The sequence below is a fragment of the Trichechus manatus genome, unplaced genomic scaffold (assembly GCF_000243295.1).
Source record: "Trichechus manatus latirostris isolate Lorelei unplaced genomic scaffold, TriManLat1.0 scaffold00026, whole genome shotgun sequence".
NCBI classification, from domain to species: Eukaryota; Metazoa; Chordata; class Mammalia; order Sirenia; family Trichechidae; genus Trichechus; species Trichechus manatus.
Window position 1 is genome coordinate 5,721,198 of NW_004443962.1, and position 17,650 is coordinate 5,738,847.

The 17,650-nt window shown below is 38.3% G+C and overlaps 1 protein-coding gene across 2 annotated transcripts in view; it reads left to right on the forward strand.

Moving 5' to 3' along the window:
• The window catches only part of UBXN7 (UBX domain protein 7), a 73,576-nt gene that overhangs the window by 43,641 nt on the left and 12,285 nt on the right, over positions 1-17,650 (forward strand). For both annotated transcript variants that reach the window (XM_004373592.2, XM_023728757.1), the window contains exons 5-7: positions 1,231-1,343; positions 13,282-13,428; positions 16,023-16,113. In XM_004373592.2, coding sequence (XP_004373649.1) covers positions 1,231-1,343; positions 13,282-13,428; positions 16,023-16,113 — 351 coding nt within the window. The remainder of the gene's footprint in view (positions 1-1,230; positions 1,344-13,281; positions 13,429-16,022; positions 16,114-17,650) is intronic.

The following is a 17,650-nucleotide window of genomic DNA, read 5'->3' on the forward strand; positions in this document are numbered from 1 at the left end:
CAGTTGAGCTAGATGTTCCACGAGACCATGGTCCCCACAGCCCTCCGCCCAGCAATTCAGTCCCTCAGGGAGTTTGGATGTGTCTGTGGAGCTTCCATGACCTTTCCTTGTACAAGCGCTCACAAGCTTTTAAGACCCCAGACACTACTCACCAAGGTAGAATGTAGAACATTTTCTTTGTAACAATGTTCTGCCAGTTGAGCTAGGTATTCCCTGAGACTATGGTCCCCACAGTCCTCCGCCCAACAGTTTGGTCCCTCAGGGAGTTTGGATGTGTCTGTGGAGCTTCCATGACCTTGCCTTATTTAAGTTGTGCAGGCTTTCCTAGTATTGTGTACTGTCTTACCCTTCACCAAAGTTACCACTTATCTGTTGTCTATTTAGTGTCCCCCGCCCCCCCCCGTCTCTCCCCTACATCCTAAAAATCAAAGATTGTTTCTTTTTGTGTGTAAACCTTTTCATGAGTTTTTACAGTACTGGTCTCATACAGTATTTGACCTTTCGTGATTGACTTATTTCACTCAGCACAATGCCCTCCAGATTCATCCATGTTATGAGAGGCTTTGCAGATTCATCGTTGTTCTTTATCATTGCGTAAATACTCTATTGTGTGTGTGTACCATAGTTTGTTTATCCATTCATCTGTTGATGGGCACCTAGGTTGTTTCTGTCTTTTTGCTATTGTGAACAATGCTGTAGTGAACATGGGTGTGCGTATGTCTATTCGTGCGATGGCTATTATTTCTCTAGGATATCTTCCTAGGAGTGGGATTGCTGGATCATATGGTATTTCTATTTCTAGCTTTCTAAGGAAGCGCCATATCGTTTTCCAAAATGGTTTTATCATTTTGCATTCCCACCAGCATAAGAGTTCCTATCTCCCAGCAGCCTTGCCAACGTTTGTTATTTCCTGTTTTTTTTGGTTTGTGCCAGTAATGCTGGGTGAGATGGTATCTCATTGTGGTTTTGATTTGCATTTCTTTAATGGGTAGTGATTGGGAGCATTTCCTCATGTGTCTGTTAGCCGCTTTAATGTCTTCTTTGGTGAAGTGTCTGTTCATTTCCTTTGCTCATTTTTTTAATTGGATTACTCCCACATTTTTTTTTTTCTGTGTCAACTTTAGATCTTTGCACTAATTGTTTCAACTGATACAAGGTTTCTTTGTTGTGAGATCCATGACTGTTTTATTGTACGGCTGATTGAACCGTTCTCATCCTCCTGTGTTGCAGTTCGGCAAGAGCAGGAATTAAGAAATGGAGGAGCAATAGATAAGAAACTAACTACCCTTGCAGATCTGTTCCGGCCACCCATTGACTTGATGCATAAAGGCAGCTTTGAAACAGTAAGTTGTGGAAAGTTCTAAACTTTAACTATGAATCTTTCTGTATTTTTAATGTAGTTTTTCTTTCTAAGAGCAAAAAAAAAAAGATCCGCATGTAGGGAATTGGCATCTTAGTAAGTATTACCAAATGATATACCTAAAATTGATTTCTGCAGCAGTATATGACATTGATTGTTGGATGAAACCCTTTTACTGGCCTTGTGTGGTGTCATTTTAAAATCTTTGCCAGTTTGATAGTTTTTTAAAAAAATCTTTTTTTTTTTATGTTTATGTATCTTTGATTACTGCTGAGAACACGGTTTGTGTGTATGTTAGCCATTTGTGACTTGTTTGTTTGTAGATGTCTTTTGCCCGTATTTTTATGGGGATTCTAGTGTTAAGAGCTATGGCTACTAACCAAAAGGTCGGCAGTTCGAATCTACCAGCCGCTCCTCGAAAACACTATGGGGCAGTTCTGCTCTGTCCTGTAGGGTTGCTGTGAGTCAGAACCGACTCGATGGCACCTAATAACAACGACAATGCGTTTTAAAAGAATTGTCTCTAGTTTCAGAATACCTTCTACCTCTTTTTTAGCTATAAAAACAAAAAAAAACCAAACCCGTTGCCTTTGAGTCTATTCCGACTCATAGTGACCCTATAGGACAGAGTAGAACTGCCCCCTGGGGTTTCCAGAGAGCAGCTGGTGGATTCGAATAGCCGACGTCTTGGTTAGCAGTTGTAGCTCTTAACCACTGCACCACTAGGGCTCCATCTTAGCTATAGCCAAAGAAAAACTTTCCAGAGCAGGTTGTTTTGATTTTCTGCTAGATTATAAGCTTAATGAGGATAGGAGGAACATATTTCTTTTCATGTTGATAATCTTTAGACCCAGTCTCTGGTATTTAATAGGAACATAATGTTTGTTAAATCAGTGAGTTTACTTAGGATTTTAAAGATTTTTCTGTTGAGGTATTCAATGTTTTTGGGTATTGACTAGTATGCTAATGCTGTTTTGAATCAGATAGCATTTCGATCAATATAAATCACTTAAGTTTCATGCAAGTCTTATCTGTTAGGAAAAACTAGACCAAAGAATAACTGTAAAAACTATATATACCAGCTACATATTTGAGAATGATTTGATTGTTTTAAAAAATTACCCTCTGACATACTTTTATATTAATCTAAGTGAAGTATTTAGAATAAGAAACTTAAGTGCAAGTTTGTTCTTCAGTTTCAGTTGTTTGCATTGTAAAACCTGAAAGTGTTGGGCTGCATGGAACAGAAAACCCAGGTGATGGTAATTTGATAAAACAAGGGTTTACTTTTTTCTCATGTAATAAGTCTGGAGTTGACTCTTCGGACAGGGATTGGACTGGACTGTGGGACATAAAGTGATACTCATGAACAGTGTGCCTCTTAGTCAAGTAGATACAAGAGACCAAAGGGGCAGCTTCTGTCCAGAGGTGAGATGGGAAGGCAGAGAGGGTTAGGAGCTGGTTGAATGGTCATGGGGAGTTCAGGGGCGGAAAGGAGGAGTTGGCTGTTGCAGAATGGGGTGAGCAGTTAGGGTCTCATAACAATGTATGTATAAAAATTTTGTATGAGAGACTAACTTGCAATGTAAACTTCATTTAACTACAACAATAAGAAAGTAATAAGTCTGGAGTTGAGGGAATCGGTAATATTCATTTATCAGCTCAAAGATGTCAGGTTAGCTGTCTTAGTTTTCTTCATCTTTCCTTCATGGTTTTAACATGACAACTTCAGTTCTAGGCATCATGTCTGCCTATCCTTTCTAGTGTCCTGGTGATAATACAGCCATCAAGAGAGAATAGCAGTAAAATGAAAGACAAAAGGGATCTGAGTTTGTTCTGACATGTTTTCCAATTTCATTAGACTTCTGAGTCACCCTAGGGCTTAATGCAGTAACTCGAAGATTAATTTAATTTAGTTACTTTGGACTCATGAAAAGCAGTTCCTCTGTTGCTTGTTTATTGAGGGAAGTTTTGAATTGTTTTTGATGTTGTTCATTTTCTTGAGTTATATCACCTATTTTTTTTTCCCATGACCTGTATTGTTTGAATGTTGATAATAAACTTTACCATCTGCAAGTCTTTAAATGACATAAACAGTCCCAGAAAAAGTAGGCATTTCATTATGATTCAAGATAAATCCGTTCATTTTATAAAAATTAGGAAGGAAATATGCAAAATAAGTCACTAAATTTAGAGAGATGAATATTAAAAATTAGGACAGCTGCTGGCTGCTCAGGCAGGGCCCAGAGATTTGGTCACCGTCTTAGGCTGGGTTCTCTGGAGAAGCAAAACCAGTAAAGCATGTAAATATATATATATATAGAGAGAGAGAGCTTTATGTCAAGGAAATGGCTTGGTTGTAGAGGCTGGAATGTCCGAGTCTGTGAGTCAGGACAGAGGCTTCTCCTGATGCATATAGCCACAGGGGCTGACGAACTCAAGATCAGTAAGTGGAGAGCAGGGCTATTGCTCACAGGCTGTGAAGATCGATGAATTCCAAAGATTTGTCAGGCAAGACCCCAGGTAAGCTGCTACCTCAAGTCCCAAGAACCAGAGGTCAGATGAACAGGAGCCAGCCGCAGGATCCAGAATGAGCAAAAGCCCACAAGCCTTGCCAGAATATCCACTTATATTCAATGCAGGCCACGTGCCCAGGGAAACTCCCTTTCAACTGATTGGCTACTCACAGCAGATCCCATCATGGAGGTGATTACATAATATAAAATCTCATCATGGAAGTGATCACACCGTCATATGACTGTCAAACCACTGAGAATCGTGGCCCAGCCAAGTTGACTCACAACCTTAACCATCATAGTCACCATATTAGATGTAGATCTGAGCCACATTTTTACAGACTTAAAAACTAGGTTTTCTTAGTGTAGCTAGCAGTGATCTTGTTGAAGGGGACTGGCTTATGCTTACCAAATGAGAGACTGGTTAATTCACTTGTTCATTGAGTAAATATTTGTCAAGTACTTTCTACTGCAAGGTGTTGTTCTAGGTGATGGGATTATACTGGGATAAAGATTTGACTGCATGTAATAGATACCAGATTAAAAAACACCAACAACAAAAACAGTGGCTTAAACAAGGTAGAAGTCTAGGCTCTTGGGATGGTTCTGCTCTATAAAGTTATTAGAGGTATAGTTTTTCCCATCTTGTTCTGCCATCCCCTAGTTGTTGCTTGCCCTTGCCATATGATTCCAGATGGCTTACCCCCATGTTTGCTTCCCAGTCTACATGGAGGAAGGAAGAGTCTGAGGAGGGTATACCCTCTGCCTTTAAAGGCACAACCTAGAAGTTGTACACGTTATTTCTGTCAGTGACCAGAACTTAGCAACATGGCCACACCTAAATGCAAGGGACACTGGAACATCAAGGTACTTAGCTAAAAATTGGAGGTTCTGTTATTAATAGGGAGAAGGAGAGAATAAGTATTTGGTAACTATAATGGTGAAAAATTATACAAAATCCTTGCCATCATAGAGTTTATAATCTAATTGGAGAAACAGACTACAGGCATACCTCGAAGATATTGCAGGTTTGCTTCCAGACCACCACAATAAAGCAAATCTCACAATAAAGCAAGTCACATGAATTTTTTGGTGTCCGTATAAAAGTTATGTTTACACTATAGTCTCACTATAGTCTATTAAGTGTGCAATAGCATTATGTCTAAAAAAACAATGTGTATACCTTAATTTAAAAAATTCTTTATTGCTAAAAAATGCTAACCATCATCTGAGCCTTCAGCAAGTCATAATCTTTTTGATGGTGGATGGTCTTGCCTAGATGTCGATGGCTGCTGGCTGATCAGAGTGGTGGTTGCTGAAGGTTGGGGTGGCTGTGGCGATTTCTTAAAATAAGACAGCAGTGAAGATTGCCATATCGATTGGCTCTTCCTTTCATGAAAGACTTTTCTGTAGCATGTAATGCTGTTTGATAGCATTTTACCCACAGTAGAACTTCTTTCAAAATTAGTCAGTCCTCTCAAACTTTGCTGCTGCTTTATCACCTAAGTTTATGTAATATTCTAAATCCTTTGTTGTCATTTCAACAATGTTCGCAACATCTTCAACAGGAGTAGATTCCATCTCAAGAAACTACTTTCCGTGCTCATCCATAAGAAGCAACTCCTCATCCATTAAATTTTATCATGAGATTGCAGCAATTCAGTCACATCTTCAGGCTCCACTTACAGTTCTTTTGTTTTTTTCTACCACATCTGCAGTTACTTCCTCCACTGAAGTCTTGAACCCCTCTAAGTAATCCATGAGAATTGGAATCAAACTCTTCCAGACTCCTCTTAATGTTGATATTTTGACCTCCTCCCATGAATCACGAATGTTCTTAATGGTATTTAGAGTGGTGAATCCTTTCCAGAAAATTTTCAATTTACTTTGCCCAGATCCATTGGAAGAATCACTATCTGTGGTAGCTATAGCCTTACAAAATGTATTTCTTAAATAAGACGACTTGAAAGTCTTAAATTACTGCTTGATCCATGGGCTGCAGAATGGATGTTGTGTTAGCAGGCATGAAAACAACATTAATCTCCTTGTACGTCTCCATCAGAGCTCTTGGGTGACCAGGTACATTGTCAGTGAACAGCAGTATTTTGAAAGGAATCTTTTTTTCTAAGCAGTAGGTCTCAACAGTGGACTTAAAATATTCAGTCAACCATGTTGTAAACATGTGTTGTATCTAGGCTTTGTTGTTCCACTTATAGAGCACAGACAGAGTAGATTTAGCATTATTCTTAAGGGCCCTAGGATTTTCAGAATGGTAAATGAGCCTTGGCTTCAACTTAAAGTCACCAGCTGCATTAGCCCCTAACAAGAGAGCCAGCCTGTCCTTTGAAGCTTTGAAGCCAGGCATTGATTTCTCCTCTCTAGCTATGAAAGTCCTAGATGACATATTCTTCCAATATAAGGCTGTGTCGTCTGCATTGAAAATCTGTTGTTTATTGTAGCCACCTTCATCAATTATCTCAGCTAAATCTTCTGGATAACTTGCTGCAACTTCTACATCAGCACTTGCTGCTTCGCCTTGTACTTTTATATTATGAAGATGGCTTCTTTCCTTAAACCTCATGAACCAATCTCGTTTAGCTTCAAACTGCAGCTTCCTCGGCCTCTCTCAGCCTCTATAGAATTGACGAGAGTTAGGGTCTTGTTTTGGATTAGGCTTTGGCTTCAGGAAATGTTGTGGCTGGTTTGATCTTCTATCCAGACCAGTAAAACTTCCTTCATATCAGCAATAAGACTGTTTCACTTTCTTATCATTTATTTGTTCACCGGAGTAGCACTTTTAATTTCCTTCAAGAACTTGTCCTTGTATTCACAACGTGGCTAACTGTTTGGTGCAAGAGGCCTAGCTTTCGGCCTGTCTCAGCTTTCAACATGCCTTCCTCGCTAGGCTTAATCATTTCTAGCTTTTGATTTAAAGTGAGACACATGGGACTCTTCCTTTCACTTGAACACTTAGAGGCCATTGTAGGGTTGCTAACTGGCCTCATTTCAATATTGTTGTGTCTCGGAGTAGGAAGGCCTGAGGAGAGGGAGAGACGGGAACAGCTGGTCGGTGGAGCAATCAGAACGTGCACAACATTTATTAAGTTTGCCATCTTATATGGGTGTGGTTCATGGTGCCCCAAAATAATTACGGTAGTAACATCGAAGGTTACTGATCAGAGATCACCATGCAAGATATAATAATAATGAAAAAGTTTGAAATATTGCGAGAATTACCAAAACGTGACACAGAGACAGAAAGTGAGCGCATGCTGTTGGAGAAATGGCGCCGATAGACTTGCTTAACGCAGGATTGCCACAGACCTTCAGTTTGTAAAAAAACGCAGTGTCTGTGAAGCACATTAAAACGAAGTGTGATAAAATGAGGTATGCATGTATAAACAAAAACAGCAAATAGAGGTGCATAAATTTCAGGTTGTGGTAGGATAAGGGGACAGAGGACTCTTGTTTGTTTGGGGCCATTATGGTACACATGTTTTTCTTACAGGCAAATTGAAAGCAAGATTGATTTTTTAGATTTGATGCATGTTTTGTAATTGTGAGGAGAGAGGGCTGTTTTACATAGGAAGATCTGGGAAGATTTTTGAGAGGATGAAATTTGAGTAGAAACCTGAATGAAATGAGGGAATGCAAACCATGGGAGGATCCAGGGAAAGAGCAGATAAAACGTAAGTGTAAAGGCACTAATGTTGGAAAGAGCTTGGTGTATTTCTGGTACAGCCAAGAATAGCTGTGTAGCTTGAGCTGGGTGAGCAAGACAGTGTAAATAATCTGACCTGGGCAAGGGACCATTTCTTTCTTTCTTTCTTTTTTTTTATTGTTGTAGTTAAATGAAGTTTACATTTTAAGTTAGTCTCTTATACAAAAATTTACACACACATTGCTACGTGACTCCAATTGCTCTCCCCCATACTGTGACAGCACACTCCTCCTTTCCACCCCTGATTCCCCATGTCCATTCAACCTACTCCTGACCCTCTCTGCCTTCCCATCTCACCTCTGGACAGAAGCTGCCCGTTTAGTCTCTTGTATCTACTTGAGCTAAGAGGCACACTCCTCACGAGTATCACTTTATGTCCCACAGTCCAGTCCAATCCCTGTCTGAAGAGTTGGCCTTGGAAATTGTTTTAGTTCTGGGCTGATAGAGAATCTGGGAGCCATGCTTTCCGGGGTTCCTCCAGTCTCAGACCATTAAGTCTGGTCTTCTTACTAGAATGTGAGTTCTGTACCCCACCTTTCTCCTGCTCCATCAGGGACTCTTCTGTTGTGAAGGGAACATTTCTTAGGTTTTCTTCCTTCTCCACTATCCTATAAACTTTGTGGACATAGGACTTAATACAAACGCAAGTAAAAATATTTTAGCTGAAAATGGAGCCTATTCAATAACAAATATATGATAAAACTTTTCTAAATAAACTTTATAGCGTACACAATTTTATCAAATTAGACAAATTACAGAAAAATTAGCAAGCAGTTAAGGAAAAATAATAAAATAATTATTTCAGCTTCCATAAAAAATACCATGCATATTTTAACATATTTCCTTCTTGACTTTATTCTATGCATGTATGTTTATTGTACATATTATTTTTCATCTATATCTGTCTAGGATTGGGAGAGATGTTGGTCTCCCACTGCTTCCCCTTTGTCAAAAATAAACCATGTCATATACCTGTCTATTTGATGTAGCCACACTTGCCTTTGCATCTTCCCACAATGGCTTTTGAATGTTGATCCAATATAACCTAATAGATCCCAAGAGGGAAGGTTCCTCTTTTTTCCCTTGGCCCATTCTCACCTCTAGTTCTTGACTCACATAATAGTATACTCAGTGAGTTTGTGTAAGAATCTGTTATACTCTCTCCAGATAGTGTTCCTTTGTCTGAAGTTGTGTCTTCTTTGAGGCCTGCCTTCTAGCAATAATTTTTCTTTTTTGCTATTTGTTTATTACTATTATTAACTTTTTATTGTAAAAATATATATAACACAACATCTGCCAATTCAGCATTTTTCAGGTATACAGTTTAGTGATAACAATTACATTAATTATGTTGTGCAACCACCACCCATAATCGTTGCCAAATTTCCCATCACCATAAACACTCACTAAACAAAAACTCCCCTTTTCCCCCTCCCTTCTACTCCTGACACTAATAAATTTTGGTCTCTATACACTTGCTGTTCTTTTTGTTTCATATAAGTGAAATCATATAAAATTTCTCCTTTTGTCATTGACGTATTTCACTGAGCATAAGGTTTTCAAGGTTCTTCCATGCTGTAGCATGATTGAGGCCTTCATTTCTCTTTATGCCGAGTAGTATTCCATTGTACGTATGTACCACATTAGTTTATCCATTCATCCATTGATGGACACTTAGGTGGTTTCCACCTTTTGGCTGTTATGAATATTGCTGCAGTGAACATTGGTGTATATGTGTCTGTTTGTGTTGCTGCTTTCAGGCTTTAAGAGTGGAATTCCTGGATCATATGGTAGTTCTTAAGGAACCCTGCTGGCACAACAGTTAAGCACTCAGCTACTAACTGAAAGGTCGGCGGTTTGAACTCACCAGCCACTCTGTGGGAGAAAAGACCTGGCAGTCTGTTCCTGTAAAGAATATAGCTTAGGAAACCCTGTGGGACAGTTCTACTCTGTCCTATAGGGTCACTGTGAGTCAGAATTGACTCAACAGCACCTAACAACAACAGCAATGGTAGTTCTATGTTTAACTGTTTGAGGAACCACCAAACTGTTTTCCACAGTGGCTGTACCATTTTACATTCCCACAGCAATGAATGAGGGTTCCAATTTCTCCACATCCTCACCAACATTTGTTATTTTCCGTTCTTTTTTATTCTAGCCATCCTAGCAGGAGTGAAGTGTTACCTTGTGGTTTTGATTTGCATCTCTCTTGACAGCTAATGATGTTGAGCATTTTTCATGTTAGCCATTTGAATATCCTCTTTGGTGAAACGTAGCAGTAATTTCTTAATAGTATCTTCAGTGTGGATAGTACCATTTCAGAGTTTCTTTTGCTAGTATGCGGTTTATCCCTGGTGTAAGCTTCATGAGGGCAGGGATTTTTGTGTTTTAGTAATTGCTGACTCCAGCATCTATAACTGTACCTGAAACATAGTAATTACTCAATAAGTTTTGTTGAATGAATGAATCTGAATTAATGAAAGCTGAATGTGAATGAATGCATTTTAAAAAACAAAGGACTCTCCATTTTTTAAATCTGGACTAATATTTTTTAGTTCATACTTCTTTTTTCCGTTGTCAGTGTTGTAGTTGGGGCAGGCCTCTGTAAATTTACACTGTACAGGGATATGTACTGTCCAGTCTGTCTTTAGAATGTAGTGGTAACTGTTTTTCTTTATTCTGAAGTAGTTTTTCTTCAATTAAGGCAGTTTATTTATTCATTCATCACCCCTTTATTAAAACCTATACATGTACTATAGTGAAGGCAATAATTGGAACACTGTTAATTCCTAGGAGCAAGTATATTTATATACTTTAAAATAAGTCTTTGACCAGTTAGGGATAGTTCTTTTTGAACTTGGATTTTCACCTATGGAATCAGTGAGTGAATATTAGAAAATAATTTTCTCCGGGGAATTCATATAAAAAATAGGAAAACTATGTTTGTAAGATCGTGTAAACGTTCTTAAAACAGAAGATTAGGTGCCATCGAGTCACCTCCAACTCATAGCAACCTTATGTATAACAGAACCAAATGTTGCCTGGTCCTGCACCATCCTCACAATCGTTGCTGTGATTGAGCCCATTGTTGGAGTCACGGTGCCGATCCATCTCATTAAGCGTCTCCCTCTTTTTCACTGACCCTCTGCTTTACCAAAAACATGATGTCCTTTTCTAGTGATTGGTCTTTCCTGATGACATGCCCAAAGTAAGTAAGATAAGGTCTCGCCATCCTTGCCTCTGGCTGTACTCTCTCCAAAAGAGATTTGTTCATTCTTCAGGCAGTCTACGGTATATTCAGTATTCTTCACCAACACTACAGTTTGAATACGTCAGTTCTTCTTTGGTCTTCTTTTTCATTGTCCAACTTTCACATGCATACGAGGCAGTTGAAATACTATGGCATGGTTCAGGCGTACCATAGTCATCAAAATGACATCTTTGTTTTTTAACACTTTCAAGAGGTCATGGCTGCTTCCATGGGCATTGATTGTTGATCACTGACAGCGTTATAACTTCAGGATAGATCTTGAAATGTTCTTTTTGACAATGAATGCAGTGCCATTCCTTTTCAGTTTGCTGTTCCCTGCTTTCTTAGTCTGGGTACTCTAGAGGCACAAAGTCAGTGAAGCATATATAGATGGAGAAATTTATTTCAAGGAAATGGCTCATGCAGATGTGAGGAACTGGCTCACGCAATCGTGGGGCTAGCAAGTCCCAAACCCACGGGTCAGGCAACAGGCTGAAGACGTTTGCTGGATCACATGATTGCAGGGGCTGGTGAACCCAAAATCTGCACCTCAGACAGCAGGCCAGAGACTTATGCAGGCTTATGTCCCAAGAACCAGGCAATGAGAACAGTGCAGGGTTGAGAAAAAAGAGTGAGCTTTGCCAGAGCATACATGCCAGACCCCCAAGGCAGCACCTGTTTAAGCCGATAGTCTGCTCACATCAAATCACAGGACGGAAGATGATTGCGTAGTGTCTACCGAACCACCGAGAATCATAGCCTAGCCAAGTTGACACATAACGTTAACCCTCACACAAGCGTAATAGACCATATGATTATCAGATTCAAAATGGCCAATACTGGTCCATTGGTATTGCCTAGGATATTGATCTTCAAACATTCCATTTCATTTTTTGACAACTTCCAATTCTTAGTCTTACATTTTCTAATACCTCCAAAATGATTTATGTTCTTTCTTATTAAACTGAGTTAATTCTGAAGATTTTCCAGTGTCAGACTAATTTGGAAAAGAATATTATTCCAGGACAAAATTATTAAAAATTATGGCTTTCATTCATTTCTCCTATTTAAAGGTTCGAGGTAGTGTTTGCTCATTTGCTCCTCTGCCATTTTTTCCCCATTCAGCAACATTTCTTAGGTGTTTATGGTAATGAGAAACTATCTGGGCAGAAGGTACTCACTCATGATGAATGTTTATGCTGTGAACTGGGGAGTCTTTTGGAGACCATTTGCAAATATCCTTTGATTCTATAATTTTTTTTTTTTAATTCTTTAATACTATTTTTTAATATGTACTCCTGGGAAAACAACCCTAAGGTAAAAAAATCTCCAGGAGTTTTTACTGAAATATTTAATGTGATTCAATAAAATTGCTCCTGGCTGATAATTGAGAAGGAGGCCCTGGGTGGTACAAACAGTTAATGCACTTGGCTGCTAACCAAAAGGTAGGGGGTTCGAGTCTACCCAGAGGTACCTCAGAAGAAAGGCCTGGCTGTCTACTTCCAAGAAATCAACCATTGAAACCCTATGGAGCACAGTTCTACTCTGACACACATCGGGTCACCATGAGTCAGAAATGACTCAGCAGCAGCTGGTTCTTTTTGCTTGTTTTTTTTTAAATTGTACTTTAGGTGAGGGTTTACAGACAAATAGTTTCTCATTAAACGGTCAGTACACATATTATTTTATGACATTGGTTAACAACCCCACGACATGTCAACACTCTCCCTTCTCGACCTTTTTTTTTTTTTTTTTTTGGTAAAAATGTACATAGCCAGAGATACACCATTTCAAAAATTTCTACTTGCACAAGTCAGTGACATCGATTATGTTCTTCCAGCAACTGTTTTTTTTTTTTAAATAACCAAGAAATAATTTGAGAAACAGGATATACTAGTATAGAGACATCCAATGCAGATGAATGTGATATTTGAAAATGTGTGTAGAAAATGATGCAGTGGAAAATAAAACAACGTAAAGTAATACATACAGACTGGTTACAGCTATTAAAGGAAAGGCGTGTATGTTGATAGGGACTGGAAGAGACGTATGAGAATTACGTGATTTGTTAACCTTAAGTTTGTAGACTTTTTCAGATAAAGATGTTTAAATATACATTAAAAATTCTGCTGTTATAACAATAGTGGATAAAAGAGAACTGACTCAGCAGCAACTGGTGTTTTGTTTTGTTTTTTTAATAATTGAGAAATAATTTGAAAACAATTCGTTCGAATTTGAGAAATGCTTGAAAATAGTATAATACATACATATGCAAATTAAATTTAAATCGTGTGTACATACATAAAACTCTCTTAGATGTCATACTTAAGGAAAAACAGCATTTATTTGAAAAGAAGACAGCTTCTGAATTCGGAAGCATATCAGTCACCAAGTAGAAATTATTTCTAATAAATGTGTAACTTTACTCTTACAGGCCAAAGAGTGTGGCCAGATGCAGAATAAGTGGCTGATGATAAACATTCAGAATGTACAAGACTTTGCATGCCAGTGCCTCAACCGAGATGTATGGAGCAACGAAGCTGTGAAGAATATTATCCGGGAACATTTCATTTTCTGGCAGGTGGGAAGGAGAATTAAATTTTTTATGGTAGTTTACTTTTGCAGTGTGGGGGGTTGGAAGGAAGAATTGGGTTAGAAATGGGAAAAAAATAATTGATAACTGAGTTAAATTATGACATATAAAAAAGGAAAACCACCCATAGTGGCTGAAATAGTAAAGAGAAGTGAAAGAGCAGCAATGAAGAACTCCCAAGACAAGGGGGAGGAAAGAGAACCAAGCCATGTAATATTCATATCCCAGAAGAGTTTAAGTGTCTTGATAGAGTATAGCACTGTACTGTTATAATTTTAATTTTTCTAGTAGCCACATTAGAAAAGTAAACAGGTGAAAATAATTTTAGTAGTATATTTTGTTTAAATCAGTATATCCAAGGTATCATTTCACCATGTGATTAATATAGAAGTATTAGTGAGATGGCCTTTTTGTATGTTTGTTTGTTTTAACTCTTCAAAATCTGGTATGTATTTTACATTCATAGTACATCTCAATCTTATCTAGCCACGTTTCAAGTGCTTCAATAGCCATATGTGGCTAGGGGCTACCATATTGTACAGTGCAGGTGTAATTTAAAAAAAGCATTTGGCTAAGACTTGGGTTTTGATACTGCTTAACTATACGTCCTTGGACATGTCACTTAGTCTTGCTGGCTTCGCTTTATTTTTCTATAGATTATCAAGGTAAGATTAGATGATCTTGCTCAAATTTTTTTTTAAATGAAAAATAAAAAAATAGGAACTTTGGAATAAACTTAGTTTTTTTCTCACTACAAGATATGCTGTTAATGTTATTAAATTGCATTTTTTTATGGACTTCTAAATTCAGTACGATTTTTTTTCTGGATAGTAAAATTCCTTTGCTTTTATTCATCACATATTGATTAAGCATCTCCTCTGTGCCTAACACTATGCTAGGCAACTCCAGCTTATAACCTTAATATACTGTGATTTATTAAGATGTATATGGTTGAGAGTCAGGAGTGAGTCAAGGATTATTTCCTTGGGGAGCTGACATTTGCATTGGGCTTGAAAGATGAATAGAAGTTTGCGAGGTAGGTAAAAAAGGATGGGCATTCCTAGCAGAGAATCAAGTATATAGAAGTTGGAGGCTCAAAAATTAAACAGTCTGTTCGGGGCAATGAAAGTGGTTAAATAATACCAGGCTGTTGAGAGAGATGAAGGTCAGATCACTAAGAACCTTCTGTGTTATACGGAGAAGCTTGGGTTTTACTTTAAAACATTGGATGGCTAGGGAAGTATTTTAGGTACAAGGAAGAGTGATCAAATTTGGGTGGAAGTGTTCAGAATTGATTGTGGATAGGTGAGATTGGTGAGAGAGATACTTAGGAAAAGGAACTCATATGACTGGCTGGCTTATTTACTATGTAGGGAAGGAAAGGGTAAACATGGTGTTGTCGCTAAAATGGAGAATATGGAAGGAAAGCAAGTTTGAGGAGCAAGATGATGAATTTGAAAGTTATTCTGGACATCCTTGTGGAGATACTGACCTGAACCTAACAGTTCTGGTCTTCAGTTATGGTCTTGTAAGACTGAGGGAGAAGAGAAAGCTGAAGCAGTACGCAGGAGTATACCAGCATTTAAGGGATAGTCAGAAAAGGACAGCATGTTAAGGACTTTGAGAAAGAAAGGTTAGAATGGTATAGGGAAAACCAGAAGAGCATGGTATCATGGAATCCTGGGCTGTTTCAAGAAAAGGGGAAGTAGTTGATAGTGTCAGCTTCTGTAGAGAGGGAAAAAATAAATAAGTAATAACGATTAAAAATATCTGTCTGTGGAATTACTGGTTGGAAAGTCATTGTGATTTTGTGAGAGCCGTTTACCAGAATGATGCGGACAGAAGTGAGATTAGAACTTCTCAGGAAATGGCTGATGGGGAGACTTGGAATATAGACAACTCTTTTAAGAACTAAGTTGAAACAGGAAAGAGAAAGTTAAAGGAGGAGGGGAACTTAGACGGGATCTTTTTAAAGGAAGGGAGCTATTTCAGCATGTTTGTAGGCTCAGGTGGGGGCAGGATGGCTAGTAGAGAACAGGCCAAAAGTTAGGTGAGGCAGGGAATAATCGATGCCAGAATGCCTTGAAGGAGATAGGAATAGATTGGAATCAAGAGCATAGGTAGACAAAGACATTTGAACAGAAAGTAACACCTCTTCTGAACTAGGAAGGGAGGTGGAATAGATTGGTATGTTTATGGAAAATTTCCAAAAGGGGTGGTAGACAGGAAGTTGAGGGAGTTCACGCCAGAAGGAAAAGAAAAAAACAAACCCACTGATGTCGAGTAGATTCCAACTTATGGTGACCCCATAGGGTTTCCAAGGCTGTAAATCTCTATGGAAACGGAACGCCACATCTTTCACCTGTGGAGCTGCTGGTGGTTTCGAACTGCCGACCTTCAGGTTAGCAGTCGGGCACTTAAACCACTGTGCCGCCAGAGCTCATTTTTTCTGAAATGTAGGAATGAGATCTTAAAACATATACTAAAGGTATATTTGAAGAATTAATTGCTGTTGGTGTATGACAAGGATATAGTTGGTACTTTTTTTAGAGGCTGATTTTTTTTATATTAATGATTTACAGGTTTATCATGACAGTGAGGAAGGTCAGAGATACATACAGTTTTATAAGCTAGGGGATTTCCCCTATGTTTCCATCTTGGACCCACGGACAGGTAAGATTTATATTGGCTTACAGCCTTTATCATTTGTCTTTCAATTACCTAAATAATTAATCTTTAATATTTGACTGGATCCAATCTCAGAATTGTTTGTAATCATTTAGATGAAGGGTTCTTGTTCATGCACTTTATAATTATTTAAACATCTGTTGAAGTATGTATTTAGGATATCTGTTTCTGGCAACTTCGAGAGATAATACTACTTTATATTTGTGCAGTTCTGTTATTTCAGAAAATAACTGGTATGTTCCTTTTTCTCATCATTTTATAAGGATCCCCTTAGGCTTTGTATCCTTAAAATATTACGACTATTCCATACTCCCAAACTCATTCTGTCAAGCCAGCATAACCCTGATAGCAAAACCAGGTAAAGACTCCACAAAAAAGAAAATTACAGACCAATAATCCTCTTCAACATTGATGCAAAAATCATCAACAAAACTCTAGCCACTAGAATTCGACAACATATCAAAAAAATAATTCACAATGATCAGGTGAGATTTATAACAGGTATGCACGGATGGTTCAACATTAGAAAAACAATCAGTGTAATCTATCACATTAATAAAACAAAGGCAAGAACCACATGATCTTATCAATTGATGCAGAAAAGTCATTTGACAAAGTCCAACACCAATTCATGATAAAAACTCTCAGCAAAATAAGAGTAGAAGGGAAATTCCTCAACATAATTAAAGGCATTTATACAAAGCCAACAGCTAACATCATCCTAAATGGAGTGACTTTGAAAGCATTCCCCTTAAGAATGGGAACCAGACAAGGATGCCCTTTATCACCACTCTTATTCAACATTGTGCTCAAGATCCTAGCCAGAGCAGTTAGGCTAGAAAAAGAAATAAAGGGCATCCAAATTGGTAGGGAAGAAGTAAAAGTATCTTTATATGAAGATGATACGATCTTACAGAAAACCCCAAAGAATCCACAAGAAAACTATTGAAACTAAGAGAAGATTTCTGCAAAGTATCAGGATACATGATAAACATAAAAAGATTACTTGGATTCCTCTACACCAATAAAGAGAACTTTGAAGAGGAAATCACCAGATCGATACCATACCTAGGAATAAATCTAACCAGAGACATAAACGACCTGTACAATGAAAACTACAAGACACTACTGCAGGAAACCAAAAGAGACCTGCATAAGTGAAAAAACGTACCTTGCTCATGGATAGGAAGACTCAACATTGTGAAAATGTCAGTTCTACCCAAAGCGATCTACAGATACAATGCAGTCTCGATCCAAATTCTGATGGCACTTTAAAATGAGATGGAGAAACAAATCACCAACTTCATATGGAAAGGGAAGAGGCCCCGGATAAACAAAGCATTACTGAAGAAGAACAAAATGAGAGGCCTCACACTACCTGATTTTAGAACCTATTATACCACCACGGTAGTCAGAACAGCCTGGTACTGGTACAACAACAGATACATAGACCAATGGAACGGAATTGAGAATCCAGACATAAATTCATCCACCTATGAGCACCTGATATTTGACAAAGGCC